Consider the following 26,677-nt stretch of genomic DNA (forward strand, 5'->3'; position numbering starts at 1 on the left):
CCAGGCTCTTCAGAGGGTCCCATGTCCCCGGGAGCCCAAGGCGAACCAGCCCATCTTCTCCTGCGTCAGGTCCAGGTCCCGCAGCTTGATGCCGACCTCGCCGAGGAGGATGTTCTCCCAGAAGCCCTCCTCGCTGAGGACGCTCAGGCGCAGCTCCCGCTGCTGCAGGTCGCCCTTGGGAACCCCGTCGTAGACCAGCTGTGGGCGCAGAGCCAGGCAGGGCCTCAGCCCAGGCCACCCTCCTGGTGGAGAGGCCCCCTCCACAGACTCATCCTTCTCCCTCCCCAACGGACACCTCCATGCCTGCTCTCAGCCGAGCCCCCGAGCCCCTTTGCCAGACCCATGGCACAGGTCTGGCCAGCTGTGGGTCCACCGGACCCCCTCCTACCATCTCGTTGTATGTGGGGTTGCAGGTTTTCCGGGCCACTTTGGTTTTCCTCTTGGTAGTCTTCTGGGGGTCGGGCAGCAGGTAGGTCTTGACGTACGGGTCGGGGTCATTGCCGTCCTGGAGCGGCTGCTGCGGGGAAGAGGAGCGGGGACACCCAGTTAGCTGTGCGGTGGAACGCATGCTTGGAGCCGAGAGATTCCTCCGAGGAGCTGGGCACCTACCAACCCCCGGATGTGCATCACCATGATGAAGAGCTTGTTGTTCTTGTAGGAGATGGAGAGCTTCACCTCCCCGCCGACCTTCCCCATGGGCCGAGCCCATGTGGCATCTGGAAAGGAGAAGAGGAGGGATGGCAGCAGCACCGGAGGGCAGGCAGCGGGTGCAGGCACCACGCGGCTGGGCAGCCACCATCTCAAGCTCCGCACCAGCTCCCAGCACGGGGCAAGGAGGGTGGCCGCCCCATGCAGCAGCCGTCCGTCCGTCCTGCTCAGGACGGCTGGGGAGGAACGTGGCACCTGGCCCTTCCCTTTGCTCCACGAGCCATGGGACTAGATACCTGCAGGCTTTGGGGTGGGGTTGGTGCCAGCCGCCTTCTCGTCCCGCGGCAGGGGGTGGAAGAAGGTGTAGATGAGGTCGCACTGCAAGGCAAGGTGGAGGCCATCACCAGCGATGGAGGTGGCCGCGCATCGCCCAGTCTCGCCGTTCGCGAGCGGTGCACGGCGCATGCTCTGATCTTTCACGTAGCACCTTCACCTCACCACATCCCACAGACCTTTCCCACCTAAGCCAGCTGAACCTTGCAGGGCCCAGCACCCCTGGTACCATCCCTATTTCTCAGGAGGAAAAGCCACTGTGGAGAGCAGCCCTCTCCCACCCGGCGCTCGCTCCGAGCGTCCCCCTCACCTCCGCCACCTCGGGAGCCGAGTGGATGAGGTGCCAGATGTAGCCGTTGAGCTCCTCCTTCCTCCTCTCAGCCACCGCCTCTCCCCGCGACCGCCCGATCACGAACCTGCTGGGGAAACTGCCCCGCGCGGGCGAAGGGAGAGTGGGCGAACCCCTCGGGGCTGGGGACCGCGCGGTCCGGCGCTCGCAGGGACGCTGCCGGCGCGGAGCAAACGCGGCCCCGCCGGGGTACCTGGGCAGCAGCGAGGAGGGGAAGACGAGGCGCAGCTTGTTGTGCAGCTCCTGGAACTCCTCGAAGGTGCGCTGCACGAAGGCCACCTCGCCCGGGCTCTCCCGCTGCACCTTCACCACGTAGGTCTGCAGGGAGACACGGCTGTAACGCGGGCCAGCGGCCCCGGGCAAGGACGCAGCTCTGGGTTTAGCAGTGCTAAGGGACAGGGCAGCAGGGCAGAACCGTCCTAGGCTGGAGACTGAGTCGTCCCTTTGCTATTATTTGCAATCCAGGGCAGGGACCAGCTCTTAGAGGAGGAATGACAGGAATAGGGAGGGAGAAATTAAATTAAGACCTCCTTGGAGACGTGGCAGGCACATCTGCTTCTAATTATACTGACGAGAGACTCTCCCCTGGCAGCACCAGAGCTGCTCTCAATAGGCGCCCCATTCCCCAGCCGCCCAGGACGGCTCGGCTGTCTGATGCCCCCAGGTAGCCTCCACCCTCCCCACTCACGTAACCCTTGCTGGGGTTGAAGACTCTCTCGTGGCGGCACAGGAAGACGTCGCGGATCCGGCCTGATGTCTTGATGGTGTACGTGCGGGGGGCAAAGGAGAGGGTCGGGCGGGCATCAGAGCCTGTGAACTTCATCTGCGCCAGGTTGTGGATGAAGAAGTTGAGCTTAGTGGCCACGCTGCCCAGGCTGGACTCGATTAACCTGTGACGAAGGCCACGCACTCAGCACGGAGGGGTCCATCCACTCTCGGTGCTGCAGCGCTGGGTGATGAAGCCTGGCTTCAGGCTGGGAAGGAGACAGTGCCCGTGTCTCCAACCGAGGGCTCTCCGCTCCCACTGTCCTGTCCTACCCCATCTCAGCCAGCACGCCCATGACCTTTACCTGGTGAAGTAAGTGGTGGCGTCAGCTTCAGAGTCCTGCGGCCTCAGGGCATCATAGACATACTTAAGGTCCTCCAGGTCGGAGAGCTCGGGGATGCCGCAGGACAGCATCTGGGGAGCAGAGCAACCCAGTGAGGACAGACAAAGCTGGGGCTTGTGGTGGGAGGAGAACCACCAGCCCTTGGGGGACCCCATCTTCGAGCTGTCCCTGCCGCACTGTGGAGGGGCGCACAAGCCGCCCGCGGCCCCCCGGCTCTCACCAGCCCCAGCAGGTTGAGGAAAAGGTGGGTGTGCTTGCGGATGAGGTTGTACGCCTGGCAGCACAGGTCAACAAAGTCATGGAAGCGGCTGGAGGGCTTGTCCCCACCGTTAATGACATATGCCATGTCTGAAGTGAAGACGAACGGGGCCCGGTCCCTGCGCGGGGGAAAGATGCACAGAAAGTGCCACATTAGCATGGCTAGGGTCACCTACCGCTGGGGCCATGGCATGACAGCACCAAGGAGAGGGGTTTCACCTACGAAATCAGGGCGAACCCCTGCTCCAGGCAGTGCAGGTGCTAAAGCAAGGGGAAAGGAGATATTGGAGGCTTTCCTCACCTCTTGATGTTGCCAAACATCTGAGCATGGCCCAGAAACCTGCCGAAGTCGATGTGAAACATGTGGCCAGTGGTTTTGAGCATGATGTTGTCATTGTGCCGATCGCAGATGCCCAGCACGTACGTAGCCACGCAGCAGCCCGCACAGGAGTAGATGAAGTTCTCCACAGCCTGAGAGAGCAAAGAGGAGACGGAGTGGAAAAGGAGAAAGGCTGGACAGCCCCGTGCTGGGCGCAGGGCTGTGTCGGTCCCGTCGTGTTGGGAAGTGATGTGCCTTGTCCTTGGAAAGGGGGCGTGAAGAGCAGGGACCCTGCCACGCTCCTCCTCACCTTCTCGTACTCGTCCTCCCCAGGGTTGTGTTTCTGCAGCCAGTCTGCCAGCGGGCGGTCTTTGAAGGAGCCCGTCACACCATGCTCCACCTGGATTTTGCGCAGGGTCTCAGCGTTGGGGATCATCTCCACCATGCCTGGCAGCCGAGACAGCAGGGTGAGACCCATCCTTCCAGCTTGGGGCAACGCAGAGACCCCGGCCCCATTCACCACCGAGCTGGCTGCTCCCCAGCTGTCACCGTTGGGTGGAAGTCCACAAAGCCAAGCTCCTACAGGCGGACTGGCAGGATCAACCCCCAAAAGGGGATCACACCTACCTGCAGGAGCTGGGGCCCTCCTAGGCTATCACCAACCCGGGAGCATCACAACCCCGGGGACCGCCGGCCCCTGGGGATGCCCTGAAGTTGGGTTACCTCGGCCGCGGCCCGTGGAGAAGCAGCGGAAGATGACCATGCGCATGTCCAGCCCCTCCTGCACCCAGATCTTGTTCATAATGCGGATCATCTGCAGCGTCAGCATGTCCTGCCGCAGGTCGTCTCCGCACTGTGAACCGCCGGGGGGGACAGATCAGACCCTGGCGATGCCGGGCCAAAAGCGGAGGCGGCCCTGCAGAGCAGGGCAGTCGTGCCGGCGCCTGGGCACCGCCAGCAGGACAGCCTCACCTTGAAGATGACCCGGATATTTTCCCCGAGGGGATCGACGTTCTGGAAGGAGAGCTTCAAGGGGACGGCGTTGGAGTTGAAATAGGAGCAGTCCTGCCGCCGGCGGAGGAAAGAGCAGCCCGTCAGGGAGAGGCGGCTTAGGGGAGAGGGGTAGCGCTTCCCCGAGCCGGGACGCCCCGGTCCGCGGCCTCGCGGGGGTCCAACGCTGCCACTCACCCTGGGCACGATCCCCTTCACCAGCAGGCTGGGGCTCAGCGGCAGCCGGCACGACCCGTTCGCCTTGAAGAACTGCTTCACGTCCTCCAGCCCCTCGCGGAGGATGGCCTGCCGGCGAGGGCACGTGGCGCTGAGAGGCGGCGCGGCGCGGCGGCCCCGCTCCGGCCCTGCCGCCCCGGGACTCACCTGGCGGGCGGACGGCGCGGCCTCCCGCACTTGCTGGGCCAGCTTGGCCAGCGTGTTGACCAGCAGGCACTGGCGGTCGAACTCCTCCCGCAGCCCCTTGCCGCAGCAGCAGAGCAGGGCGGCCAGCAGGTACTGGTAGCGGATGCTGAACTGCGAGTCCTTGAGGCCGTCCTTGAGCAGCCTGGGCGGCAGCGGAGGTGGCGCGGGGTCAGGCCGGTCCTGCCGGCGGCCCCCCGCCGCTGCCCACCACCCTGGCCTCCTGGCACCTCTCTTACCAGAAGAAGTAGTGGGTGATTTTCAGGTCGCAGATAGCCCGCTTCATGAGGAAGCGCACCAGCGGGCTGTCCAGGTAGCACTCGTACTTCAGCGCCTGGCGGGAGGAGAGGGCACGCGGGTCAGGGGTCCGGCAGGCTGCGCCCCGGGGACCGCGGGAGCTGCCGCTCACCTGGACCAGCTGGGGCAGGTAGTCCAGCAGCTCCGTGTCGGAGATGGAGTCGATCCACTGCACGGCCGTTCTCCGCACCTCCTGATCCGGGAACCTGCGGTCGGAGCGGACGTCACCGGGAGAGCGGCGCCCGCCGGCCCCGGGACTCGGCCGAGCGCCCGCTCCCACCAGGGCTGCCAAAGCGGACGCGGCCCTGGATGCTCCTCAGGTTATTTTATGGCATGTGTGGGGGATCCCCCCATTTCCACCGCTGCCCTCTCCCCTCTCGGTGGCCACGTGCAGGAGGGCAGCCCGACCGCCACAGGCGCAGCCCCCTGCCCCTCGCGTGCCGGGGGCTTACGTGGCGTGCAGCAGCCCCAGGGCATCCTGGTGGTTGACGTAGCTCCACTGCTTCAGCAGGGCGTAGATGTCGGGCAGGCAGGCCCACTCCCAGCTGGGCGCGCTGGCCAGCAGCATGGGCAGCGCGCTGGGCTCCGCGTGGCAGTAGTAGCGCTTTTCCCAGAGCCGCTTCCGATCGGCGTCCATCAGCCTAGGGCAGCGGGGAGAGGCGCGCGGGACGCGCAGCTCCAGCTCAGTTGCGAGGGAGAGGATGGCACAGGAGCTCGGGGATTGGGGCTGGGGCATCCCTCTGCCCCCACCACGGCACGGTGCGGGGAAGCAAATTCAGCGGGCGGATCTGCACCGCGCTGCACGGTGCAGCTGGGCATCCCCCTCCGTCCCCATGCTGCACCCCCTCCTGCAAGCGATGGACAGCCCCCGAGCACGGGGGTGACTGAGCCGCCACTGGGACAGCCCCAGCCTGTCCGGGGATCCCCGGCTGGCCGTGCACCCCATCGAGCACGACGGTGTGCTTGGCAGCGGGGACGCGCCCGCCACCACGGCTGGAGCACAGGGCAAGAGCTGGAGAAGGGCCCCAGAGCTGGGGAGAGGGTCTCCCAGCGCTGGGCTGGCTGGAGAGGGGATTGCCGGAGGGGTGCTGGAGAGAGCGGGGCGACCGGTGCCAAGGGCGCAGCGTGTCCCGTGAGACCTTGCCCTGCCTCCTGCCACCGTGGTGGGACCCCAGGACGCCGGCCCGGTGCACGGCACACCCCAGCCCTGAGCACAGCGGGTCCCGGCGCAGCTGCCGACACCTGATCCTTCCTGCTTATAGCCAGCGCCGGAGGACGCCAGCCTGGCTCGGCCGTGCCGGGCTCGACGAGGGGCCGGGCAGCTGTCCCAGCCGGGGACGTGTCTGCAGAAACCCTCCTCAAACACAGGCAACCGGGAAAGGCTGTTCCTCCGCTCGCTCCCCGCCGCCGCCGGAGCGCGGCAGGATGCACGGATGACAAACAGCTGCAGGGAGGCAGCTCCGCCAAATGCAAAAACGCCAGCCTCAGCCTGGACCCCGGGCCGCCCCGCCGCCCTGGGGGAGCCCCGGGCTGCCCAGGCCAGGGTCGGGCCCCGAAACGCTCCCGGCCGGCGCAGGCAGCGCGGGGGGCTGGCCAGCCGCAGGGACGCGCAGGGACCGGAGCCGCGCACGCCTGGGTCACCAGCTGGCAGAGAGCCCCCCGGGGCAGGTCGGCGCCGTTTCCCCCGCTCCTTACCAGTAGAGCGACTTCTTCTGCATCACCTCCTTCAGCTTGCGCTGGTCCTCCTCCCCCAGGCTGCCGAACTCGTACGTGGGGCTGAACTCGGCCGCCAGCGGGCTCGTGAACCTCACGTCGAAGGCGGAGGTGGGGAAGTCGATCTGGGGCAGAGGCAGGCGGGTGAGCGGGGGGCCGGCGGGGGGGACAGCGCGGCGGCGGGCGGCCCCTGCGGAGCGGGGCGCGGGGCCACCGCGACGCACCTGCAGGATGACGCTGTCAGGCTGGTTGAAGTTGGGGGCGCTCGACCGGGCTCTGGAGTTGTCCTGGGTCGCCGGCCACAAGCCCAAGAGCTTCCGCCCGCAGGTCAGGACCCTGCAGGAGCGAGAGGTGGGCTGACTGAGCGCCCCTGCTTTCCCCAGGGGCTGCTTCTCCAGCGCCAGCGATGCTCCTCAGGATGGACACGCTGCCGGCACGGTCCCGACGGGGAGCCGGTGGCTTGGCGGAGGTGACGGCCAGCCCCGGGCCGAGCCAAGGCGCTGGGGACCCTCCGGCAGCTGCCCGAGGGCGCCGGCACGTCCCCCTCACCGTGCCCGGCCCGCCGGGACCCCTGCAGCCGCGGGAAGGACACGTACTGCCTGAAGTTGAAGAGCGGGGTGGTGACCCAGCCCAGAGCCTCGGGCACCCGCCGCTGCTTGTTGGTCTCGGAGGAGCTCCCGGGCGGCGGGACGGGCACGGCGAAGAGCGTGACGCTCAGCAGCGTCTCCCGCGGCAGCCGGTTCACCTGGACGGGGAAGCAGATCCTGGAAGAGAGCAGCGGGCGGCTGAGCCGAGCCGGGGCAGGATGCCGCCCGGCGCCCCGGGGCGCGCGCCGGCCCCGGCCCCCCCGCCGCCGCGGGATGCTACGCGTGCCCAAAGAGAGACGATGCCAGCAAATGCCTTGGCCGCCGGCATGGCGGGTACCCCCAAGCGGGTACCCCCAAGCGGGGCACCCCGTGCGCCCTCTCCAAGAGCCGCCTGCCTCCCCCCCGGGCCGCACGCACCGACCTCGGCCGCCTTCTCCCGCTCCGCGCCGGAGCAGCGCCGTCCCCGGGGGCGGCTCCGCTGCCTGGCACCGCCGGGGCCGAGGCTCCTCTTGCAGCCCGCAGCGGACCCGGGGCGCCCCGGGGCCAGAGCTACATCCTGCCCGCGGGCAGGCGAAGGGAAGAGCGGCGCGGAGGAGACCGGCCGGCGGCTCAGCTCCTCTCCGCGCCGGCACCACCGGCCTCTCGGCGCGCGTCCTTCGGGGGCACAGGCGCCTGCTAAAATTATCCCGTTGCCATCCCTGGCGCGAATGCCAGGCGCGGCGAGGGCTCGGCCCAGCCTCCCTGCCTGCTCCCAGGGCTATTTTTAGAGCAGATCCCCTTTCCCGGGGCAGCTGGGCGCAAAGGGCCCAGGCGCGGGGACCGCAGGGCTGGAGCCGCCAGCCAGCGCTATTCCCGGCGATGACACCAGCGCCTCCGACCCTCGTCCTCCCTCCAGCCTAACCACCGCTCCGGCGGGGGCCAGCTTGCTGCCGACGGGGCCGCGCCGAAACGGGGAACGGTGCGCAGAGGGGCTGGAGGACCCGGGGAGGAGGAGGAGGAGGAGGTGGCAGCAGCATCGCTCCGGCTGGCAGCCAGCCCCCGGGGAGCTCCTTACTGCTGGTCCCATATGATGAGGTGGAAGAGGTACTTGTAGACGTGGGCCTTCCTGGTGTGCAGGGGGCTGCACAGCTCCTTGCCGCCGTGGCTGAGCGAGCAGGAGAGGTAGAAATCTTCGTAGCTGCGAAGGGAGGAGAGGCAGCGTGAAGGGCAGGAGCCGGGCCGGGCGCAGGAGGCGCCGGGGGGCTTCGCGCGGACGGGCAGAGCCAGTGCACGGGGGGGGGGGGGGGCTTCACCCCACCGCGGGGACCCTGCGCACGGGGGGGCTACCCCTCGCGCCGGCATCGCCGCCTTCCCGCCGGCTGCTCGGGAAGGGGGCACGCAGCGGGGACCCCCCCCCCCAACTCCCGCCGCCCCCAGCCAGATCGCCATATGCCGCGGCGAATGCCATCGCACGGGGGTCTCCGCGTGGCAGGTGCCGAGCGACAATCTGCGGGGCGCCGGAGGTCAGAGGCTGCCTGCATTTCCCAGGCTACCGGCTTTGTTCGGAGGCAGTCACCAGCGGGAATACATTAAGGACGGGACAAAGGCGAGGGGTCCCCGGCGGGGCGGCCGCCGCCTCGCGCGCCCTGCCCTCGGCGGGCTCCGGCTGCCGCGGTCCCTGCCGCTCGCGGTCGAGCTGCTCTGGCAGCCCGCCGGCGCCGAGCATCCTCGGCCGCCCCGTCAGCCCGCGCGAGCGCCAGCATCCCCGGCGCTGCCCGCTCCGTCCTCCTGCCCTTTAGCAGGTCCGGGGCGACGCTGCCTGCTGCTGGGCTGGGTGGGGGGGACAGGCTCTAGCAGGCCCCGGGGCAGGAAATCCCACTGCTAAGGTAGGTTTGGAAGCGGTCTGAGCCTCAGGAGCTGCAGGGAGAGCCTGGGCAAGGATCGGCCTTACCTGGCAGCCCAGGTGATGGGGATGCGGTGGGTGGCGTAGACGGTGAAGGAGAGGGGGCAGGTGAGCAGCCGGGCCTCCTGCACCAGGTAGTGCTTCCTGCTGCCGTGCACGGCCGTCTGGAAGTCGGCGTTGAAGGTGTTGCAGTACAGCTCCACCAGGTCCAGGATGGAGGCCGTCAGGCTCTCCACGATCCTCTCTGGCGGGGAGGCAGGGGACGACGGGTGGCTGAGACGGGGTGCTCGGCGGGGCTGCGTCGCCCCACGGCCCCCGCCGCCCCCTCCCTGCCGCCGTCCCGTGCCCGACGGGGATGCTGGGGAGACCCCGGGGCTGGGCACGGGCGACCAAGCGGGTCCAACTCCGGATGAAGCTCTTCTGGGACCAAGCAGGCAAAAGGAAGAATTTTAAGCTTCCCATTTTGCTGAATTTATGGGGAAAACCCATAGCCGTTGCCTCCAGAAACCCTCTTTTCTTAAACGGACAAGTTTCAAACACATTTTTTGGTCTTAATAATAGAGGAGGAGGGGTTTGCAGATTAAAAGCACCAAGAACTTCAGCCCAGAAGGGAAGGAGGGCAGTAGAAATACCTCGATTTTCCCTCTTGGCCAGAACACTTGGATCCTGTTGAGGAAAAAAAAAGAAAGAAAAAAAAAAAAAGAAAACCAGAAAAGCATCAGGACTGGCCCCGCGCCGCCGGCTGCGGCTGCGAGCAGCACTCCCAGCCAGCTGCTTTACGTAAGCAGCCTCGGGGAGCGTCCCGTGCCTGGCGCCTCGAGCTGCCGCGGGCCAGCAACGCAACGCCACGCCACGCCACGCCACGCATCGCAACGCCTCGCAACACATCCCAGTGCAACGTAACGCATCACATCACATCGCAACGCAACGCCACGCCACGCCACGCATCGCAACGCCTCGCAACACATCCCAGTGCAACATAACGCATCACATCACATCGCAATGCAACGCATCGCAACGCAACGCATCGCAACGCCTCGCAACACATCCCAATGCAACGTAACGCATCACATCACATCGCAACGCAACGCAACGCCACGCCACGCATCGCAACGCCTCGCAACACATCCCAATGCAACGTAACGCATCACATCACATCGCAACGCAACGCCACGCCACGCCACGCATCGCAACGCCTCGCAACACATCCCAGTGCAACGTAACGCATCACATCACATCGCAACGCAACGCAACGCCACGCCACGCATCGCAACGGAGACGCTGCCTGCTCCCGGCTGTTGAGGAACCTCCCGCGTGGTCGGCGGCGGGCAGGAAAGGGAGAAGCGCCGCGGAGGCAGGCTGGCGTCGCTCCCTGTGCACCTCCAGGCCGAGCTGACCCTGCCCGGGCGCCCCGCGCTCCGTCCCTGCCGGCCAGCCTCCGGCCCCGCATCCCGCCGGGTGCAGCCTTTCCTGGGGCCGGCTCATCCCTCACCTTCTGGATTTTGGGTTGCATGCGGGAAGGGCAAGGGGGCATCTGGTTCAGGGCTCCTGTGATCTCCTGGGACTCCACGGCAGCCAGGGCGTTGCAAATGGCCATGACGGATTGGATCACCCGCTCGGCCTTCAGCTGGAAGTCTCCCTGGAAGGCAGGCGGAGAAGGCAGGCGGAGGCTCGCGCGACCGCGCTCTCCCGCCTCCCTCCCAGCCCCGGGCAGGGCAGCAGGCTCTGCGGCGAAGGCGGCCGGAGCCGGGCAGGCCGGTGCGATGCACCCAGCCTGCCTCGGTTTCCCCCCACCCCGGCGCACGGCTTTTCCCCTTCCCAGCCGAACCCTCGGAGACCCGTAACGAAGAGGGCAGCGCGGGCAGGAAGGGCGGCTGCTGGGAGCAACCTCCGATAGAGAAAACCAGCAGGATGGAAAGGGCGTCAGAGGGAGCCCGCGGGCGCGAGCCAAAACCTGCCGCCATGGGGCGGCCGGCAGAGCTGCCCGGTGCCGAGCCGGCCGCGCTCACCTCGGCCGCTAGGAAAGCGTCCACCTCGTTGTGGAAGGTGTCGAAGAGGAGACTCAGGGCCTGCCTGGGGGGGACAGAGAGCGGCGCTGAGCCCCGGCAAGGAGGGGCTGGGAGCCGGCGCGGCGGGGTGGCCGGACCCCCCTTCCACCCCATCCCATCCCATCCCATTCCATCCCATCCCATCCCATCCCACCTGCTGATGGTCTGCTTGATGGGCCTCTCCTGCAGGTGGATGTAGTGGTTGAGCGTCGAGGGGCTCTGGTCGTCGTTCACCTGCGGGAGGAGAGAGCCGCCGCGCTCGAAGCCAGCAGGAGCGTCTCCCGGCGGGGGGCGGCGAGCGGGCCGGGAGGCAGGCTCCCCCCGCGCCGGGCGGACGCTCACCGTCCTGGCCAGCTCGCTGCGCACCGCCTTCCTCCTCATCAGCTGCAGGCGGATGTCGACGTCGAACTTCCGGCAGTGCTGGATGTACTCGTGGCTGCCCAGCGCGTGCTTGCTGCGGGGACACGCGCGAGACGCCTGTGCCCAAAGCTTCTCCCGCCCGGCAGGACCGGGATGGGAGAAGCCTGGGAATTCAACCCCGGGGTGCCCGGTCCTGACCCCCTCGCCGCCACGGCCGGCGCTGGGGGTTTGGCTCTGCCTTGGCAGCGCCTTGGCTTCCTCGCCTGCAAAATTAGTGGCGTGAGGTCACTCGCGCTAGGAAAGCAGAAGCAGCAGCTATTGTCTTCCCTCCTTCCCTTGCGCCCTCCAAAAAGCGGGCTGACCCCCTCGCGCGAGCGGCCCAGCAGACCCTGCTGGCACCGGGCACGGGGGAGCCCGTCGCGTCCGGACCCGACTCCCGGGAAGCGGGGCGCGCAAGCGAGGAGCCGGGGGCTGCGCTGGCTCACGACGGGACCCGAGCGACCCCAGTGCCCCAGGAGCACCCCGGGGGCGGGCAGCGGGGTACGCCAGCCTGCCCGCCGGCATCGCGGGAGGGGGACGCGCGCGGACAGCGGAGCAGGGGTCTGCCAGGCGCCGCTGTCGGGCACGGAGCGGGGCGCAGCGCCCCGGACAGCTCGCCGTACAGACCCCTCTTTCTTTGCCAGCTGCGGGGGAGAAGGAGGCGATTCAGGCGCTGCCGAGGGCACGGTGCCGCGGCGGGGGGGGGACGGGCAGGCAGCACATCTGCAGGCTCAAGGGCAGGACGGGGCTGCAGCGGCAGGACGCGGGTGGCAGAGCCGCCGGCGGGGGGCACCCCGCAGGCCCCGAGCTGCCGGGATCGCAGACCCGGGAAGCCTCCTAGGCAGCACCGAGCTGGAAACGCCCCCACCCCGGTTCCTAAAGGCCGGACATCGCCCTCCCCGGCCTCTGCTCAGGAGGGACAATGCGGAGGCGGCGCGGCAGGAAGCCGTGCCCTGGCCCAGGCTGCGGGGAAAGACCCTGCGGATGCAAACTGCTCCGCTGCCCCCGTCCTCCTGCCGCCCCGGGGGCTCGTCCTGCCCTGTCCTGCTTTGCAGGAGCAAAGCAAGGCTGCGGGAAGCTGCGGCAGCTCAGGCTGGTTTCGGCGCTCAGCAGCTCGACCGGCTCCGCACGGAGGGTTTTGGCGCTGCCGGCATCTCCTCCGCCGGGGAAGGCATGAAAAGGGAAAGTCGGGAACAAAAGGGCTTTATTCCCTGGGGCTTTCTCAAAGGTCCTTTGAGGGTCCCGGGAGATAGAGCAGCGCCTTCCCGCACCGGCTCCCGGGGGAACGGCGGGCACGGCGCGTCCTGCTCGGCGCCCGGGATGCTCCGTTCCCGCCGGCCAGAACGAGGGACGGGGCGCTCGGAGGGGCGGAGAAGGCTGTCACCCTCTTCGCACGCCCCTTGCTAAGCAGGGCTCCCCGCTCGGACGCGGCAGGCGCGAGGCCCTTGGCAGAGCCCGCGATCTGCCCAGCGGAGGGGACGAGGCTGCCGTGACCCATTTTCCAAACGGAGAAATTGGGTAGAAACGAGGGAATTCGCCCCGGGGCACGCAGGAACGCCGTGGAAAGGAGCCGCTCTCGTGACTGCGGGCCTGGGCCAGCATCCGTCCCCCCGCCCTGCCAAACTGGCCTTCGCGCCTGTGCGACGGCGGCAGCATCCCGCAGGCAGCGGCTCGCTCTGGGGCTCAGGAGGAAGGAAGAGCCGATCTCGCCCCTTCCCCCTGCCCAGCCGAAGTGCTAATCTCTTTAAAAAACAGTGCAGAGGAGGAGCCCGTCAAAGACATGGCAAAGCACTCTGCTGGCCTGATGCAAATCCCATTTTTCCAACAGAGGCTGCTTCTAGTTAAGGCTCATTAGAGAAAACAGAGAGTATCTTTTTGCTGACAACGACAGCATTCACAGAGCAAAGCCCCAGAGCTGAAACGCAGCGGGGATGGAGGGGAACACGCTGCTCCCTCGGGAGCCTCGCTCCGGCTGCCCCGTCGGCGAGCGTTTCCCTGCAAGCTGCCTGCGTTCACCCCACAGCCGGGCCCTGCCGGCGCTTCGCGGCAGCCCCAGGGCCAGCTCGCAGCCCAGGTTTGCTGTACGGGTCGGGTCTGCGCAAATACTGCGGTGTCCTTGGACAGCTCGCACGTCCCGCGGCGTGCAATCACGCCCCGCCACATCCATGCACGCACGCTGCTCAGCTGCACGACGGCTCAGCGCAGATGGGAAAAGCCCTTTCGAACGGCTGTGCCGGCCAGCCCAGACCACCGCTGGCCTCTGCTGAGCTCTCCTCGCCCTTCCCAGCGGCGCCGGCGCTGCGCAGTGCCGTTACGGAGGCGCTCCCATGCTGAGCTAGTCCCAGCTGCCCCTTTAGGGCCTAAAACCGCGGTTGTTGGAGGCAATGGCAAAGTGCCCGCGGATTTCAGGCTGCAAGGCCAGGCCTTGGGGCAGCTCTCCAAGAGCTGGAGCTGGCTCGCTGCACGGAGCCGGCTGGAAGCGCTGCATGTGCCCGTGCGTGCAGGTCTGCCCCTGCCTCCAGACAGCACCTCGCGCCGGAGACCTTTCCCGAGAGATCGCGTGCAGAAACCACTGCAGAAACGCAGCTTTCCTTGGGGTAAAGGCAGCGCGGAAGGGGGAGCAGCGAGCCGGGCAGGGCAGAGCAGGCTGGCTGCGCGCCGGAGCCGGCGGCCCCACGCCGCTGCTCCGACCGCCCAGCCCCGTCCCTGCACCCGGCCAGCGGCCCCACGCTCCGGCATGTGCTGTCCCCGCGGCTCAGCAACAGGAAATAGCCCCGAGGCTTAGAAAGCTTTTATTGCTTTCCGTGCTGGAAAACTGCAAGTGATCTGAGAGTCATTCCCTGGATCTGCCTCCTGCACGCCAAACCGCCCCGCGCGGCGGCTCCAGCGGCTGCTCCCTGGCCGCAGCGGCCTTTGCTCCCTGCCCGCCAGCTCGCGTCCCCAGGCAGCGCGGCCGGGCCACGAGCTCCAGCGATGCAAAACTCAAACCACCAGCAGCGTCCTCCCTCCCTGATTAACCTGCCCGTGGGACAGCAGCCGGCATAGGGGACCCCAACGGCAGCCGCGGGGCCCCGGCCACGGGCAGGGAGCTCCCGGGCGCTCGGGGTTCACCTGCTCCTCCTTGGTTGCATTTCACAAGAGAAGGCAAAACTGTCCCTTTTCTTCTCCCTTTGCAGAAAAGGACATTTCTGAGGCGGACTTGGAAAGCCTCCGAAATCCCTCTCAGCTCCCACTGCTTTTCCCCTGGAAATGACCTTTTAAAGCCTCCTTCTGCAATGTGAAAACAGGCATGGAGAAGCCAAGCTCCCGCCTGGACAGCTGGGCCCGGCCACTTCGCAAAGTGACATCGCTATTACTAATATTTCTTCCAAAGAGCTTTTTTGGCAGCTCCCCGATTTTCAGGCCTTTCTGCGGGCCCGCGCTGCAGGCACGTGGGGGTCAGCTGGTGACTCGCGTCCTGCTGCCGAGGAAGATGCTCCTGACATGCTGGTTTTGGCATGAGCATCGCACTGATTCGGGGAGGCAGGAAACGGAGCAGCAAAGAGGCTCCTGATGTGCACTTGGACGCGGGAGGATAAACCCCGGGCCATCCATCACTGCCTCCCGAGGCCGTGCACGGGGCGCGCGAGCCGGTTAAGGGGCGACCCACATGCCAGCCCGGACCCCCCTGCCTCCCCCCGCCGCGCAGGTCCCCTTTGCCCGCTCACTTTTGCAGGAATTCCTCCAGGCCGCAGAGCTTGAGCACGAAGTCCTCGACGTCGACGGCGTGCAGCTCGTCGTGCGTGTAGCACAGCGTCTGGTAGATGAGCAGGTCCACCGTGGAGGAGCCTGCGGGGCCGGGGGCCGGTGAGCCGGGGCGACACCGTCTCACGCGCGGCCACCAGCAGCCACCAGACTCGGTGGAGACCCTCCCAAAGACTCTGCCCGGAGCTTGCTCGAGTCTTACGTCATCCCAAGGCCCCCGTGAACGTCACCAGGGGAACGGGCAGGAGCCTCAGCCCGGCAGGACACTTACAGTCGCAGGTGAAGGTGAGCGGCTCCCGCAGGCTGTCACACACCACCGTCACCTTCAGGCTCACGCCGTGGCCCAGGTGCTCGGGGCTGAGGTTGACCGCGCTCCACACGTAGCCGGTGAGGGAATAGTCCTTGGTGCTGTAGCCCGACCGCAGCCTGCGGGCGGGGGGGGACAGATGGGTGGAGGTCAGGCACGGCACCTTGCTCCTCACCCCCACTTATTTTGCTCCCCCTCTACGCCTCTGTCCCCCACCCCAGGGCTGCTCTGCACCAGTTGCAAGGTGCTGGTGCCCGCCTGGGGTCCCACACCGGGCAGGTGACGGAGACGGTCTCTCCTCCGCCCAGGGCTAACGCAGCCCTGCCGGCCGGTCCTCGGGGGCTGTAGCCCACGCTGCTCCGACGGCCCCAGACAGGGCTCCGGGCACCGCCTGGGTACTCACACGTCCAGCATGTGGCAGAAAGCAGCCACCTCCTCGTCTCGCTCCTCGGAGACTTCGAAGAGCTCGTAGCCGTTGGCTAAGGAGTGCGGCCGGGGGGCAACCTGCGGGGCAGAGCGCGAGCCCGTGAGGGCCCTCGCCGCCGCCTCGGGCACCCGGCAAGAAGCCAGGCGGCCTCCCTGCTCCCTCGGCTGCTCGCGGTTCCCCCCAGAGACGCTCTGCCTGATTTCACCCTGATTTCATGAGCGCGGGTGGGAAAGGGGCCGAGAGCTTTCGCTCGCCCCCGACTCCGCCGCGGACGTTTGCCCCGCGGCAAGGGCAGGTCGGCCGGCGCCGGGCTGCCTCCGCGCGGGGGTCCCCGGCCCCCGTCGCTCTTTGGCGGCGAACAAAGACCCCGCTGTCGGAGCAATTAACCCAGCTCGCGGGGGAGAGAGAAAGGGGAACGCAGCAGCCGCTGAGGACGACTTCAGCGCTGCCGGCAGCGAGGCAGCAGAGCGCGACCTGCACAGTCCCGCGGCGCCAGGCGTCCCCGCTTAGCCAGGCGGTGCCTAAATAACCTCGGGCCGCCCGGCGCCGGAGCGCGATCCCGGCCGCGTCGCACGCGCAGACTTCGCGGCGCCCCCGAGCCCCGACTCCGCGCGGGCTGCGGCTCCCCGAGCTCCCTCCCGGCGCCGGCCCTGCTTCGCGGCCGCTCTCGGCGAGCCGCGCTCTCCGCAAGGCGATCCCGCGCCCCGGGGCACGGCAGCGCCCATCGCGCCAACCCGCCGCAGCCCCGGCGGGGCCCCGTTTCCAGCCGCCCCGGTGCCTTCGGCCAGCCCGGCGCTCCCTCGCCCGACTTCGGAAGAGGCGGCGGAAAATCCTCTTACCGGGTCCACCGAGATCCGGCGGTTCTTGTTGGGCGCCAGGTTCTTCCGGTTGCCGAACCTGGAGACGTAGGTGCGGGGCGGGACCTGGGGCGGCATGGTCTTGCTGCGGGCCACCGGCTTGCCGCTCGACTCCTTCTCGAAGATGCTCCTGCCCTCCTTCCAGCCGCGGGCGGCCTCCCGCAGCACCTCCGCCTCGTAGGTGGACTTGAGGTTGAGGCAGGTGATGGCGTCGTTGATGCCGTCGTAGTCGGCGATGCCGTAGGGGTCCTCCTCGGAGATCCGGCGCCCCAGCAGCTTCCCGCGGGCCCGCTCGCGGGCTGCGGAGAACGTGTTGACGTCCTTGGGCTGGGGAGCCTTGCGGGAGCCCTGCGGGGAGCAGCGCTCCGCCTCGGGGCAGCTCCAGAGCGAGTGGCGCGGGGGCAGCGGGGGCGGCGAGAGCTTTTTGGGCGAACCGCCGCCGCCGCCGCCGCCGTCCGAGGTGCCGTTGAGCGGCTCGCCCAGGAAGTCCTGCTCCGAGCCGTCCAGGATGTAGAGGTAGTCCCCAGCGAGAGGTCCCACCAGCCAGGGCCGGTCGGGGGGCTCGGGCGGCGCACCGGGACGGGTGGTGCAGCCGGGCGCCCGGGGGCTGGCCGGCCCCGCCGCCGGGTCGTAGTCGAGCGCGGGGTCGGAGCCGGAGAGCCGGCGCGTCCCCTTGATGCCGTTGCAGCCGCCGCCGTCGGCGGGCTTGCCGGAGGGCGAGGGGGGCTCGTCCCAGGAGACGAGGGGCCGCTCGGCGTGCCGCTTGGCCCGGCTCTCCTCCTTGTCCTGCCTCAGGCGGGACAGGGCGTCGTACTCCATCTGCAGCGCTTCGGCCAGCGCCAGCTCCTTCCGGCTGATGCCCACCGACTCCAGGGACTTCCAGTGCTCCCCATTGCCGCGGGTGGCAGACATCTCTCCGGCGCGAGGGCCTCCTCCTCCTCCTCCTCGGCTCAGGGCTCAGGAGAAAGGCATGCTGCACGCCGGCCACCTAGGAGCAGGGCAAGGGCGAAGCGTTCGAAAGGGTTAAGGGGAGGGCAGCGGCCTGGGGCCGTTTCATACGGGCGCCCGCCCCGGCAGCCCCCCGCCAGCAGCTGGCCGGGGCTACGGCTGGCGCCCCGCGGACGAAACAAGACGCGGAAGGGGAGCGGGCAGGGCGGCGGGGGGACGGCGCCTGCATCTGGGGCTGACTCAACCCGCAACCGCGCTGCGGCGCAACGGCTGAGCCAGCCCGGCGCCCTCGCGGCTGAGGCCCGGCAAACTCGCGTCACGCGCCTCGGGCACGGCTTCGCGCCACCACGGGAGCATCGCAGCTTTGAGGATAACGGGGGTCTCAAGCCAGCAAAACCAGGGGCTTTTCGAAACAGAAAGGAAAAGACGAGGGAGAAGAGCAAGGGAGGAAGAAGCCGGGGAGGTGGCGGTGGGGGGGACAGGACGGGACGTCTTCCCCTCCCACCGCTCCTCCCGCGGGGCGACGAGGACGTCCGCTTCGCATCCGCCCCGGGGCAGCCAGGCAGAAACCACCCTGGCTGCCCCCAGGGGTTTCCCCCAGCAAGGCGCCCCCGAGCCGGCGTCGCGCGCGGCTCTCCCCGTCAGCCGAGCGCGGCCCGTGCCGCCCGGCCCGGCGCCGCGGCCCGGAGGGCAAGGAGGATTTCAAACCACCTTGCTGGCCCCTGCCCAAACCCGGCCTCGCGCCCTGGCTCGCGGCCCGGGGACAGCTCCGCCGGACGCTGGCCAAGGAGGCATGTTTCACCTCCTCTTCCCCTCCCAGCAAAATAAATAACTGAGTGGACGTTCAACGGGAGGAAGGAGCGAGCCCAACGGCCCTGGAGACGCCCGGCACTTGAAATCTCCCGAGTCGAGAGCCAGCGCAGCGTTTTCACGCTCCGGCCGGGGCTGGCTCGCGAGCGTCGCAGAGGGAAGGACGCCGGACCGGCGGCCCAGGCTGCGCCCCGCTCCCAGCCCAACCGAGCGGCACCCGCGCCCCGGCCCTCCTCAGCACCCGCTGCAAGCGCCGGCCGCGGCCGCAGGCTCCCCCCGGCCCGCAAACGAGCCCTCCTGGCCCCGCGGCCGCACGGACCAGATGGCCGCTAATTTGCCTGCTGCAAACACGCTTTTTTCTCCCCAAAAATCGCAGGCGGCGCCGTGGTGTAAGCACAGCCGAGGAGAAATGAGCCCCCGTCCCTGTCCGACCGACAGGGCAGGGCGATGGGCCGGGGCTGGGCTGAGCCTGGACGGCAGGAGCTGCCGCCTCGCCTCTCCCAGCTGAGACCTGTCAAACTCACTCCACCCAGCACTGCTCAAATCAGTCACCGTTCCCTTCCCCCAGCATTTCCGTCCCTGCCGACCGCTGTGGGCTTTTCCCAGAAAAAATAGAAATCCCAAAAGCTGGCAGTCCCGGGCTCCTGGAAGCCGAACAAAGAAAATCTCCTTTTAACCCAAAAGCAATAAAATCAACCGACTTTTGCGGCTGACAAAGCCACAGACCCGTTCCCGTCTCCAAGAGCAGCGCCTGCGTCGCCCGGACGTGCTGAACGCACAAACGCTCCCGGCCGGCTCGCGCCAGAGCTCCCCGAAAGGGCGAGCAAGGCGGACGCCCCCCGCCTCGGCCCGGCAGCCTGCGAAAAATCACCGCGGAGGACTGAAACTCGGCGGGTTAGGTCTCAGCCCGGCAGCTGAAGAGGCTGGATGCAAATTCCAGCCGAGCAGAGACGACTGCGTTTTTCCTCCTTAAAACGATGCTGCTAACAGTATAGGAATAATTTTCTGACTTTAAATTTCCTGGCGTCGGCCGCGGTCGCGTCAGCCGCAGGAGGCGCCTTGGGACCCCACCTTTCGGGCAAAGGCTGCCCCGCGCCCCGCTGCTGCTGCTGCTCGCGGGGCCCCACGGCGAGCGTCGGGGCTGCCCCAAACCCCACGCTACCCATAGCACAACTTTCTTCATCGGTGGCGAACGCCAGCGCTGAGAACCGAAGGCCAAAAAAAAAAAACAAAAAACAAAAAGGACTCCAAATCTTCCAACTTTGGGAAACCTCAGGCATTTGTAGCCTGCACCGGGGCTGCACCGCCGGGATCGCAGCACCGAGCGCCCGCGGAGGCAGCGGCTGGAGGCTCCCGGCGCCGCCAGCGCTTGCCGCTCTGTCCCGTGCACCCGGTTAACGTACAACGCAAGTAGGGAGCGGCAGCACGGCCCCGGCTCCCCTTTCCCTGCTTGCCTCGCCGAGCCCGGGCGGCGTGTGCAACGAGCTGGCCCGTCGCGCAGAGCCAGAGCATCGACACCCGCACCCTTCCCACTGCCCCCCGTATCACCAGGGCTCTGCTCTCCCTGGCCCAAGCCCGAGGTGACGCTACCGCGGGGACCCCCCTCTCCCCTCCCTCGGACCCTCCTCGCCAGCCAGTCCTGCCTCCCCCCAAACCGTCTCCTGCTCTGCAGCGGCTCTCGGGGATTGCGGTTTTGCAGGGCTTTGGGACGGAGGGTGCACGGGCCCCCCTAGGGCCCCCCTGCTCCTGCACCCAGCGCAGCAGGGACAACCTAACGCCTTGTGCAAAGAGCTGAGCCTCGGGTTGGGCAGAGGGGCCGCGGCGGGGGGTCCCGGCGGCGGGGATGGAGCCGTGCAGGCGCAGCCCGCGCCGCGCGCCCCTGCTCCCAGCAGCCAGACGGGGAAGGGCGCAGGGGGCAGAGCAACGGAGGTGCTCGGGGAGGCGGCGAGCATCTCCCAGCTCCCCATCCCGCCCTCCCTTCCCCCTCCCAGGCAGCTGCTCTCGGGGAGGCAGATAGAAACGTTTGAAGCATCTGGGAAGACATCAAACATCGGAGGGCAAGGGAGCCAAGCAAGCCCGGAGGGCACCTCCCCGGGGTGTGGGAGCCGGGGGGGATGGAGGTTATGCCTATCAAGGGGAGACAATTCACACCCATTTATAATCCGGCGGAGGGAGGAGCGGGCGTGAGAAGGATAAAGCACCAGCCTTCACCTCTGGGGCTGCGGGTCCATCCATCCTGCCGCTCCCGCCGAACGGGACGGAGCGGCCGCGTTCCCAGCCGCCGGAGCAGGCCGAGCCCCGCCGCGCCGCCCGCCTGCGCTCCCCGGCCCCGGGGGGGGCGCGGAGCCGCTCCCCGGCTGGTCCGGCTGCCCCACGGCCCGGCGTGCCGCCGCTCCCGCTGCGAGCTTCAGCAGGTCGCGGGGCGAGGAAGCGCTCCGCCGACGCGCCGGCACCGCGGATGCTCTGCCGGGTCCGGCTCCGGGCACGGGGCCGTTGCAGGATGAAGCACGTGAACCAGCTCGGACGGGCTCAGCAGGGGCGGCTCCTCTCCCCACGCAGCCCCCGGCAGACGTGGGGCAGGACCCAGCTCGCCCCGGCTGGGAAGCAGCCATCTGCTCTTAATTCGCCTTTTGCGCTCCAGGCCGGGCCTTTTGATACCTCCTCTGCAACGTCAGGAGCAGCAAAGCTGCTTTGGGTTGGTCTCGAGGCTGCACTTCGACACAGCCAAAACACAGGTTTTTCACCCCAGTTTGAAACCCGAGTTCCAAAAAGTGAATTCGGTCTCAAAGGTTATTTAAAAATGAAACCCCAAATCAAAACGCTTCATTTCTGAAGCCACACTTGGCGCTGCCCAAACACCACCGGTGGAACCGAAACCAGTGAAATCAGTGCTCTGGAAGCATTTGCAGCGAGAACGCTATGATTTCATGCCAAATTGGTCCTGACAGACATTTTCAGGCAACTCCATTCGCTTCCTGCAGCGTGCAGACAACAAGCCGAACTCCCAGAGATCAAGCGACGTGCCCAAGGTCAGAGAGGCAACTGTGGCAGAGCCAGAAAGGAAACCCCCGTCTCTCCGCTCCCCGGCCAGCGCCTGACTCCGGATCAAAGCCGCGGGACGGCCAGAGCCACGGGGCAGGGACGCGCCGCGGGAGAGGAGCCGGCTCATGCCCGGCAGCCACCGCAGCGGCGCGCGGCCCCGCACCCGAAACTCCCCTCCAGCACGGCCCGAATAAATCAACAGCAGGAGCTGTCGAGGAAGGAGCCGATGCGGGCGCGCTCCTACCCGCCTGCCGCCCCCCGGGACGCGTTTCGGTTTAGTACCGCGCAGCAAAGCCACATCGTCGGCTCAGCAAGGGGACGCGCCGCGCGTTGGGGTTCGATCGGCAGGGCCTTGGAGGAGGAGGAGGAGGAGGAAGAGGAAGAAAGGTTTGCATCGCAGAGGGCAGGGAGAGAAGCCGAGACCGGCCTGAACGATGCTGAGCAGAGCACGCGGAAGGGAAGAGCAGCCCGGAGGGCTCCGGGACGGAGCCAGCCCAAAATCACAACACCACAGACACGTTCACCCACACCCAGAAGACTCTCTGGGAGCTTCGCTGAAAACTTTGATGTTCTCATCAAAACCCATTCCTCGCTGCCCCGGGAGCCCGCTCTGCTCTTCAGAGCTGGTTTGAAGCCTCTCCCTCTCCCCTGCTCCCCCAGCACCCAAAGCTTGCTTTTTGGCAGCATTTCTCGCAGAGACGGCCGGGAGCGTGTCCCGGCCTCTCCAGGGCCAGCGCCCGCCAGCTGGGGCAGCGGTGCCCGCGCGGGGCTCACGCAGCGTTTTCCCACACTGCCCTGGCATTTTCCCGCGCTGCCCCGGTGTTTTCCAACGCTGTCCCGGTGTTTTCCCACACTGTCCCAGTGTTTTCCCACGCTGCCCCGGCTTGCTCCGAGGAACCACCCTGAACCCCCCCCCCAGGGCAGCTGCCCTCCGGCTCACCCTCGGCTCATCCGGGGGAGTATCAGAGCACCCCTGGCTCCTCTACGCCGTGCGCCGGCGGCTGGGGTCCCGGAACGCAATCCCACCGCCTGCTCCGTGCCGGAGCCAGCCACGGCCTCGCCATGCACCCCGGGGGAAGACCTGCAGCTGGGGACAGGGCTGCACCCGATCCCCATCGCCACCCTGTCCCTCCCTTCTCTCTGCCCCTGCGCTGACATGTTTTGGGCCTGATGCGAAACAGTACAGCAGGAGGGATTTGCAAAGCGCGGTGGTGCTCAGCATGCCGCCACGGCCCCCTTCCTGGCCTGGGGTCAGGCAGGAGAGACTCAGCTCCTTCCACAGATCCCCAAGTCTCCCATCACCGGTGCAGATTTCCAGAGCTCGCTGCAATCTGGAGACCTGCAGCCCCCGCCGGACCTCCCAGGAACGCCTGCAGTTGTGGTGGCTCAGCATTATGCAGGATTAAGCCAGTTGGTCAAGGGCAGCAAAACGCCACTGTTCAGCTATTGTCCTGCACGGTGCTGTGTGCACTGAGCTGAGCAAACACCCTGAAAACAAACAGCAACAGCATCATTTGCTCCCAACCTGTTGCCTCAGAGCATTAAGAATTTCTTCCTCTTTAAGCCAACATGTTTCCTATTAATAGCAGAGCAGAGTCCAGTCCAGTCCAAGCTCTCCGGAGGAGGCAGGATGTGAAGTCTGCTGATGCCAAAGGCTCTTCAGTCATTTTTCTACGCATTTCCACCCTCGGGAGGAAATCCTGCCCTGGGAAGATGGGTCAGGTTTGGGACGGGAAAGCCCCCGACTCCGGGCAGCTGAAGAAGGGAGCTTTGCAGAGCAATCGGCCCCGACTCCTGCACCACGGCAGGGCGGCCGCCTCTCGTCGGAGCGGGGTCCGTGCACGACGGGGACAGCAGAGGGGACACGGGGACTCACCGGCAGGACCGCAGCCCCGGCTCTGGCCGTCGCCTCGCTGCGTCCCCGCCGCACAGGGCGGGAGGGAGCGTGGCCCAGGCGGACGCGGAGGGCGACGACCGTGGGAGCATCCCTGTCGACCGAGGTGCGACAGCCGCACGCCCGGCTGCACAGGAGACGTTAAACCCAGTCGAGCACCGGCGCAGCCAGCAGCAAAGCGACGGAGGGGGGGCGCGAGGGTGGGACCTTGCCGCCAAACCACCCACGGCTGCTTCCTGCCCGGGGCTTCCCGGTCGGCTGCTCGCCCCAGCGCGACGGGGGAAGATACCCTGCGTCTGCTCCCATGCCCCGGCCCCGGGCCACACCTGAGGTCAGAGTTTCTAAATTACTCAACCTTCGTTCCTCCACCGCTCTGCGCCCGAGCTCCAGCCCAGGTTTTCTCGAAACTCAGCTTCCCTGGGGGATGCTTGTGGTCGGGCTCTACCCCGCACAGCGGCTCTGGCACTCGGCTCTCATGCAAATCTCGGCTTCCTCCACTGCAAGTGCACGATGCCGAATGGCTGTCGCCGGAGCGCTCTGCGTATCCGTGCATGCAATCGCACGCGGGCCTGCTGGCAGCGTTCCTGCGCTACGCAGCCCGCAGCGGGGCTTCGTTCCTCCTGGCAATGATAGGTTTAACCCCTATGCACGCTCAGAGAGAGCCTAGCAACATAAACCACGGCAACGCAACAGCTCCGGGCCTTAGCAACCCGTGCTGCACCAGCGTTGCTGGCCCAACAGGAGAGTCCCACGCGGTGCTGAGCTGCGACGGGCTCGCCAACGGCGGCCCTCGCCCCATCGCATCGGATGCAACGGCCCGCATCCCGCTGCCGCGCTTGCAGCCGGATTTGCTGTGCCTCGTGCTCTGCAGGGCCGTTCCTGCTGCCGCAGGGCTCGGGGGCTCTCCCTGACCCAGACGCTCCTGCAGCCGCACCGGCAGGGCGCCCAGCGCAGCCCGGGTTTGCACCGGCCTCGCCAGCCCCGTCACTGCCCGCCTCGGGAACCGGCTCCGTGCACCGCTCAGCCCCGTCGGGCAGGGCAAATCCGCATTTCGTGGGAGACAAAAGCAGCCCAAGGACACCCCGCCCGCAGGCAGACGCACACGGCTCCCTCAAAGCCAGCATTCTGCCACCCGAAACGCACAGAAACACCTCACCGGGCACGGGGCTGTCGCAGCAGCGTCTGCCGCAAGCCTCAGGGCGTCCTGCCCGCTGCTCGGGACGGCGCGGGACGCCCAGCGCGGGGCGAGTGCGCCCCGGCCTCACCTGGCAGCGCAGCCGCCCGCGTGCCTCGCTCTGCACCGCGCTCCAGGCGCGCCTGCTGTGCACCGGCTACGGCCGCGTCCGGGGCGTGCATCGCGGCAACGCGCGCGCACACGCACACGCGCGGCATCCACTTACGCTGCAGCGTGCAAGGAGGGCTGTCGTGCTGCTCGCCCTTGTGCGTAAGCGCCAGGACGAGACGAAAGGCAGCTCCTTTCGGTTCCCAGCAGCGATGCTGATACTCTGCCCGAGCTCGCCTCGCTTCTTATTTAAGACGGCGCTCGCGAGGCGAGGTGGGGCAGGCGCCTGGCCGGGGCGGTTAGCCCGGGAGAGCCAGCAAGCCCTCTTTGCCAGGCAGATTTCCCTCATCCCGCTGCACTCCATCGTATGCTTTTCCCTCTCGTGTTGGAAGGGAAAGATTGATTTCTCTGATCACACTGGTGCTAGCTCACCCTGGCCCAGATCCCGCGAACAATTACGTTCCTATTTGGCTTTGTACATTTGAATAGCTGTGGTTAAGTCAATACATCTCCTTTGCCGAGCAGTAACAACCCCAGTTAACCTAACATACCTCCAGAGTTTGCTGTTAAACACACGACCGGTTTTGCACATCCAGGGTCCAAAATACTCGATTACAGGAGTAAGAAAAACCCCGCAGCTCGCTGTAATAAGCCCAGCATCCCGAGAAGCGCTTTCGTTCCCGCAGACGGTACCCAGCGCCCACGGCGGGTTTGGTGGGACGAGCCGACCCCTGTGCAGCGGGCAGGGGCACGCGAGCGCGGGCCTGTCCCGGGAGCGCCGGGGGGAGATGGCCTGACATCAGGGAAGAGAAGGGAAAACCTAGCGCTGCCTCTCTGCCACTGAGACTTTGCTGACAGGCAACTTTACACTTTGACACGGGTTGTTTTATTGTTCTGCTAATAAAAATAATACAACTTCCCCCCCATCCCCCCGCCTGACCGTGCATTTTGAAAGGCAAGAATCCAGCACTTTGCTTTCGCTACATCATGCGGCGCAGCGCCCCTTCCAGCCCCCCCCCCCCCCCCCCCCAAAATCCGGGTCGGTTTCGCTAGGATTTTTCGGGTTTGCAGTTCTGGAAAAAACACAAAGCTGGGCTTGACTTCTGGACAGCACACAGGAAATGAGTCACAGCAGCCCAGTGCGTGATCCGATCGAGCACCGACACCTTCTCGGAGAAGGTTCATTTTTTTAAAGGGGGGGGGGGCGGCGAAAACCGGCACCGGGGGAGTTCAAGCCGCCCTCTCGCCGCGGCGGCCAGCGGCGCCCCGCAGCCCGCCCGGCGCGCACAAAGCCCGGCCCCGGCCCCGGTCCCGGCCCAGCCCTACCTGCTCGGAGCGCGCTGCGGCGGCGGCGGCGGCTCGGGGCGCGGGCAGGGCTGCGCCGGGACCGGGCGGCGGCGGCGGCGGCGGGGCCGCGCCGCGGCGGCGGCGGCGGGAGGAGGGAGGGAGCGCGGCGGCGGCGGACAATGGAGGGGCGCAGCGCGGAGCGGGGCCATCTCCCGGCGGCCCGCCGCATTGCACGGCGCGGGGCCGCGGCGCCGAGGCGGGGCTGCTCCCCGCCGAGCCCCCGGGGCTGCTCCCGTGGACCCCTGCCCGGGCTGCTCCCACCGCCCGCGCCGAGCCCCGACCGCCCTCGCCGAGCCCCCGGGGCTGCTCCCGTGGACCCCTCCCCGGGCTGCTCCCACCGCCCGCGCCGAGCCCCGACCGCCCCCGCCGAGCCCCCGGGGCTGCTCCCGTGGACCCCTGCCCGGGCTGCTCCTACCGCCCCCACCGAGCCCCCGGGGCTGCTCCCGTGGACCCCTGCCCGGGCTGCTCCCACCGCCTGCGCCGAGCCCCCGGGGCTGCTCCCGTGGACCCCTCCCCGGGCTGCTCCCACCGCCCGCAGCGAGCCCCGACCGCCCCCGCCGAGCCCCCGGGGCTGCTCCCGTGGACCCCTGCCCGGGCTGCTCCTACCGCCCGCACCGAGCCCCGACCGCCCCCGCCGAGCCCCTGGGCTGCTCCTCGCTGAGCCCTG

The 26,677-nt window shown here is 67.7% G+C and overlaps 1 protein-coding gene across 4 annotated transcripts; it reads right to left on the reverse strand.

Moving 5' to 3' along the window:
- PIK3C2B (phosphatidylinositol-4-phosphate 3-kinase catalytic subunit type 2 beta) lies at window positions 1-26,066 on the reverse strand. 4 transcript variants are annotated; one of them, XM_068917873.1, is made up of 33 exons: window positions 25,990-26,066; window positions 16,670-17,675; window positions 15,807-15,907; window positions 15,368-15,522; window positions 15,060-15,180; window positions 11,296-11,407; window positions 11,108-11,187; window positions 10,915-10,978; window positions 10,398-10,544; window positions 9,538-9,571; window positions 8,954-9,149; window positions 8,078-8,200; window positions 7,033-7,200; window positions 6,661-6,772; window positions 6,419-6,561; window positions 5,176-5,364; window positions 4,836-4,929; window positions 4,666-4,760; window positions 4,391-4,571; window positions 4,205-4,312; window positions 3,989-4,081; window positions 3,740-3,869; window positions 3,327-3,463; window positions 2,999-3,168; window positions 2,660-2,816; window positions 2,401-2,510; window positions 2,019-2,220; window positions 1,524-1,648; window positions 1,292-1,409; window positions 945-1,026; window positions 610-716; window positions 389-517; window positions 1-198 (listed from the first exon to the last, which is right to left on the reverse strand). In XM_068917873.1, exons 2-33 carry the CDS (start codon window positions 17,597-17,599, stop codon window positions 10-12), a joined length of 4,902 nt encoding a protein of 1,633 aa, XP_068773974.1. In that variant the 5' UTR covers window positions 17,600-17,675; window positions 25,990-26,066; the 3' UTR covers window positions 1-9. The 4 variants fall into 4 exon arrangements, with proteins under 4 accessions (XP_068773974.1, XP_068773975.1, XP_068773977.1 ...); XM_068917874.1 differs by lacking the exon at window positions 25,990-26,066 and adding an exon at window positions 24,782-24,910; XM_068917876.1 differs by lacking the exon at window positions 25,990-26,066 and adding an exon at window positions 24,647-24,661.
- Between the last annotated feature and the right edge of the window lie 611 nt (window positions 26,067-26,677).

The sequence above is a fragment of the Struthio camelus genome, chromosome 24 (assembly GCF_040807025.1).
Source record: "Struthio camelus isolate bStrCam1 chromosome 24, bStrCam1.hap1, whole genome shotgun sequence".
Taxonomy (NCBI): domain Eukaryota; kingdom Metazoa; phylum Chordata; class Aves; order Struthioniformes; family Struthionidae; genus Struthio; species Struthio camelus.